General features: G+C 47.0%; 1 protein-coding gene across 1 annotated transcript; it reads left to right on the forward strand.

The window, feature by feature from the left end:
- The first annotated feature begins 1623 nt into the window (after positions 1 to 1623).
- LOC101772124 lies at positions 1624 to 3101 on the forward strand. Its single transcript, XM_004963148.4, has one exon. It carries the CDS (start codon positions 1749 to 1751, stop codon positions 2670 to 2672), a length of 924 nt encoding a protein of 307 aa, XP_004963205.1. The 5' UTR covers positions 1624 to 1748; the 3' UTR covers positions 2673 to 3101.
- The last annotated feature ends 2833 nt before the right edge of the window (positions 3102 to 5934 follow it).

Raw genomic sequence — 5934 nt, forward strand, 5'->3', positions numbered from 1 at the left:
CATTTTAATTAATATCCCAAAATAGAGCAAACTAAACCATCGGAATAAAAAAAGAGAGGGAGGAAACAAAAAGCAAAAGCAATCCCCTTTCAAAAAGTTAATCACAATTCAACCAATAACCTATCTCCACACCTAGGGATGGCAGTCGGGCAGGTTTGGATCCGAAACCCGCGGGTTTTATACCTGATAGGGGTGGGGGCAGGTCTGTTTTCCCCTCGTGGGTTTGCGGGTTCAGGGACCCGAAACTGGGCGGGGCGGGGGCGGGTTTCTAATCCCCCCGCGGGTAACCCATGGGCCTTGAATTACATTCCAGCCTAAAATTTAGATGTAGCCCAACTGGAAACTCTAGATATATAACTCTCCCAACCCTATCCTCTTCCACCCACTCCACCGTCTGGCCCTCGCCCGCGCCCCTCACCCGAGTGCCGCTGGCCGCCCGCTCCTCGCCTGTGAACTGTTGTCTTGCTCGGATTTCGGGCACCCGCAAGTTTCGGGGGCGGGTGCACATTGTCACCCGAAACGAGATTCGGGTTTGGAGCGAGTTTTATTCTCGGGTTTCGAGGGCAGGTCCGCGGAAGCTTCACCCGACCCCGACCCGCCCCGTTGCCATCCCTATCCACACCAGCTCCGTATGGTTTGAGGAACGAGGACCAAAGTTGATCCATGCTACCTGGATCATTAGCCTTGTTAGGTTGTGTGGATAGACACACACAAGTGTGTTCCTAACTCCCTTTTTGAAGCCACAGCCATGATTTTTCTTTTCTCCCATTGCACTTCCATGGGGGCCATAACCCTCCAAGTGACCATGACCAGTAGCTGTCCTGGCCTGCCGGCCAACATGTACTTCTTCAAACAGACCCATCGATCTGCTGGTCTCATCAAACCAAAACAGTGGGTGCTCCTGCCTATGCAAATTGCATGACCACATCGTTTTAAAAAAAAAATGTACTCCATGCCCAAATCCAGCAGCTGCCCTCCCTATTCAGGCAATGCAACAATGCAATGCACACTTCCAGCCACAGGATTACAAGGGCTGGTAGCCCACTGCCGGTGATGGCACTCTTGCCCCCAATATCTGTGCTTGCACTCTCTAGACACCAATCATTCTCACACAAAGACAACCACAAACCTGCAACTACACAGCAATTAGCATTTACTACTAGCATAGAAGAATCTGTTTTTGCAACTGGGATGAGCAACCGACTATAATGCTTATATCGTTGAATTGGCTTTGGAATTTGTGCGAGCGCCGATCAGATGTGGTACAGATGTGGTAGTAGAGAGGGTTTCACGTGAACCTCAAATCTAAGATAACTACCTTGCTCTAAACGTCATGTATTTAAAGATGCTCTAAACGTCATGTATTTAAAGACGGAGGGAGTATTTGACATTTGTCCTGCTTCATTCGTTATCCCTAGTACCGCTAAATTAACTTTAAGATTCGTGTGACCATCGTCAGATGAAGCGAGCGAGAAGGTTTGGACCACAACACAAATCTCAAAGCCATGCATTTCAGTCACCGTTGGCTGCTTGACAAGTGGTTCCATATCTCTGATTTCTCTAGGCCAAATTTTTTTCTTCCTCCTCTTGCCCTGTGCCCTGCTATAAAAGGAGCTCCCATGCCACACGCCCTCCCTCGCACTGAACATTCTACAAGCCTCCTCTCTCTCTCTCTCACACACACACCCCACACACACAAGCACAAGCTCCAGCACCTCAAATCCCCACAGGCCACAGCAAGCAAGTTCATGCTCCCTCTCCTGAACATGGAAGCTCCTCCTCCTCCTCCACAGAGCGGCAAGCCGCCGCACCAGCTGATGAGGACGGTGTCCATCTCCGTGCTGGTGATGTCGCTGCCGGTGCTCTACGTCTCCTTCCTCCACGTCCCGCCGGCCGCCCTCTTCAGGGACACCACCTTCTGGTTCCTCATGTCCAACTCCATCATCATCGTCATTGCCGCAGACTCCGGCATGCTCTTCTTCGGCTCCTCCTCATCTGCCGACGACGGTGGCATCCCCTTCGCCGTCGTCTCCAGCGGCGAGCCGTCGGCGGGCGTCAAGAGCGGCCACGCGTCGATGGGCGGCGTATCTGTCGTTTCCGACGAGGTGGTCGTCCAGGACCAAGCTTTGGTTGTGACGATGGAGCACGGCGGAGACCACCTGCCGGTGATCGCCGAGAACGACGACCTCGCGTACGCATTGGTCGTGAGGGAAGACCAAGCAGAACGAGTGGTGGCGAGCACACCGGCGAGCAGGGAGATCATCATAAGCCCGTCGTCCGCCGCCGCTGAGGTCGTGGCCACCAAGAACGTCGACGTCGGCGCGGTCTTGCCAGGAACGAGGCCAAGAAGCAGGCTGACGGCGAGCCGGAGCCTTGCCGCGCGGGAGGAGAGGCCGGCGGCGACGAGGCGGCGGCACGGCCACGGCCACAGGCCGTCGCACTCGCACGCGCTCGTCCCCGTGCAGGACAAGAGCGTGGTGGTGAGCGAGGAGAAGCGCCTCCGCCGGGCGGCGACAGACAGGCGGCCGTCGCCGGAGGAGGAGAACGAAAAGGAGAGCGAGTACTCGAGGCTGTCGGACGAGGAGCTGAACCGGCGCGTGGAGGAGTTCATCACCAGGTTCAACCGGGAGATCAGGCTGCAGGTCGAGATGGAGCAAGCAGCAGCTGCCTGATGAGTGATGACGCCCTGACGCCATGAAAATCAAAGCTCTCAAGCTCAAGCTCCATGCCATGTCCATGTGTAGATGCTGCTAGCTGCTAGGACCTTGGATATTTTTGTTCGTGTGTGTTCTGCTCTTGTACTGGTAGCTAGTAGCTGGAGTAGCTTCTTCTCCGATGGCTCCTCTTGGTAGTCTGCTATTGCAGGGCAGAACAGTGAGGTGAGAGAGAGGCAGAGAGGGACATGGAGATCTGTACATCAAAAATGGAGACGACGATGAGCACTCCAAGATCGATCGAGATCGTACGTGTAGCAGCCATGAGTGAGGATTTTGGTTGGATCTTGCACGCACGCGTGCGTGGGGAATAAAGTAAAGAAGATGCAGAGCAAAAATTGTCGAGAGTTGTATAATCAAAAGCTTTGGTGTGGCTGGGCTTTGTTATCTGCAAGTGTCCTCTGCGTACGTCCTGCTCCAAGATCGCCTCGTCCTGTAGCTGTTGGAGGAGGAGGGTCACTTGATCAAGGAGAGATGGGACCCACTGCAAAAACTCTAGCCCTGTTTGAAACGTCAAATTTGAACTTGTTCTGGCAAATTCTGTACGGACTGAATTTTTCAAGTGAAAAACCTGCAGAATTCAGAATTGATATGTTGAAAACTTTACCTTACTATCTCCGTAAAGGAGAAAAGATGAACGAGCAAAGAAAAAGTAACGGTTGAATAATTTAAATTTTGAGTAGAACAGAATCCAAAATTGCACTTCACTACTTCTTAAATCATTTTTTCTCTCTCTCCCGGCAAAAATATAAAACCACACGTCAAGACTCAAGACTTGCAGTTCGCAGCAGAGATGGAGGATCTACTTCAGCAATCAACTGAAGATCACATCGAACAGTACCACTACAGTACTATTTCTGAACCTCTGAGCTCGTGATCTCTTAATCTTGAGCGAGTACGGAAATTTTTTAATGGCTCCGATCCGGGGGATAGAATCTAAATCCCTTATTTTGTATTCTCTTGTTAATTTTGGCAAGGCATGGGGATCCTGATGCAGCAGACTGGATTTGTTCTGAAGGAACAGTGATAACCACACACTGGTTACCAGTTACCTCTAGCTGTTACTTTATAATTTTTTGGCTCATGATTGATTGCAACTTTGCTGGAGAGTTGTAGTAGTTATCCCAACATGTATGATCACCCAACTGTAATAATCTAGAAGAGAAGCGTTGACATACTGCTACTAACCCCCTAGCTGTCACGTTAGGTGTATATACTCGTGTCACATGAAACTATAGTTCTAAGTAAGCTTGTTTGATTTCAACTATAGGCAGTAATCATTCACTCTCCAGCTTGAGTTGAGTTGTTTCAAATCATTCACCTCAAGTTGGAAGTGTCCAGCACCAAGTTTCCATTGGTACGTGTTTTGATGCTATTGGTCCTAATAAACAGATTAAGGCGTCGTCGTTTGGAGCGATTTGATAGGAACACGTGGCACCTTGGTTGCCATACTAATAGTTAGAAGATCGTTTAGGTTATTAATGCGAATTCTTCGATTTGTTTCAACCAACAAGATGCAAGTTGTGAGCTAACCAATTTGTGCATATATCTTGCTAAAATAGATGGTTCAGTATTCTTACAAGAAATTTCTTACAGAATTATGTACATGGTTAGGATGTTGAGAAATTTTAGAGTGCTTGAAAAAATGAGAGCCGTTCATATGGCAAAATCGAACTGTGGAAACAAAGAAAGTACCTAAAGAGAAATAACAAGAAATACCAATTTGGTGGAACCAAGTTCCAAAAATAGTGAGAAATTACTATGATACCCTTTTAATTATGTGTAAAAATAGTGAGAAATTACTATGATACCCTTTTAATTATGTGTAAATCTATTTAATTTTTTTGGTAAGACCTGCAAGTACCACTGGTACTTAACCTATGGAAAAAACTTATTTTCAATAAACCTTTGTTTCAGCGTCGTATATCATGTTGAGATCTCACGCTACGCTTAAGCATGTGACAAAATTGGATTCCGATCATTCATATAACATAGCTAGCAAGCCAGACCATATCATGTTGAGATCAAAAGGCTGATTTGATGGATCTGTAAAAGCTCAAGTTGAATAATGCTTGCCTCATCCCATGCGTACACATCCATGGCTGCCTAGGAGATAAGGTACAAGACCCATGCTCCTGCAATCTCCATCTGTTGAAATTGTTTAACTGGACACAAGCATACAAGCAACGAGACAGCATGCTTTTGCGTCCATATCTTATAGCTTGACTACCTTCCACAAGAGAGGTATCTTTACATTTGACCCCATTGCACACACTCGATTGTGATGATATACACATGATTGGAGCAAGGTAAAAAGGACAGGGTAGTTTAACCTAACAATAACCTAATTTGCTTACCAGGTGGTGATACTTTTGCATTGTTTACTCGGAGAAAGTGTCAAAGTGCACAATTATTTAGTTTATCTTCAGAAAGGTAAATTGCACTTCTGTTTTCAGAAGTTGATGCATGGTTCATTGTTTCTGATCCTTGCTTCAAATGCTTTCTAGCTTGGGTTTGAAACAATCTAGCTAGAGATGGACACGTTGTGAAACTTGGCGCCCATATGTTAGACTCTTGATGCCAATTAAGAGCACACCTGGCTTAAAAGCGACTTGCCTTGACAACTAATTGCGTGTGGCTATAACTGGAGCTGTCAGTGTTGTGAGACAACCAAATCTTATTTCCTGCGTACAATGGCAACAGTAGCCTATTGGCTGCATGTAGCTTGAAACTAGGAACGAAAGCTGATCACATCGTAATCAAGCACAGAAATTAGGGCCATCAACATGTTGTAATGAGTTGAAATTTCTTAATTGTTTGTCAAATACCTCTAAACGAGCTGTTCTCATCTCGGCGTCCGTCCGCGCTCACTTCTTAAGTAGTCGATTATTGATTTAACCATCCTTTTAATGATTTTAACTTTTGAGAATATCTTGAAGGTGGTACAAGGAATAGATCAGCTTAAAATTCTGAAGTCTATGCATGGTGCATGTATTGCATAGGCTTGCTTCACCACTTGTTCCTTTTTCGCCCGAAAGAGGGGCTTGTAGAATTTACAAGCATAGCATGTTCACCCACATGGCCACATGCTGAAGTGCCGAAATTCAGCCACGAAATGATCGCTAGAGATTGAAAAGTTCCTCTATTGCCAAATGAAGCAATTCACTAGAGGATGTAGCATACCCAACTACCTGAATAGGACAGTACCAACTGAGGAATC

The sequence above is a fragment of the Setaria italica genome, chromosome III (genome assembly GCF_000263155.2).
Source record: "Setaria italica strain Yugu1 chromosome III, Setaria_italica_v2.0, whole genome shotgun sequence".
Classification (NCBI taxonomy): domain Eukaryota; kingdom Viridiplantae; phylum Streptophyta; class Magnoliopsida; order Poales; family Poaceae; genus Setaria; species Setaria italica.

What these genes read in the sequence shown, in the direction of transcription:
- LOC101772124 (XM_004963148.4), top strand. Translation starts at nt 1,749, where the DNA reads ATGCTCCCTCTCCTGAACATGGAAGCTCCTCCTCCTCCTCCACAGAGC.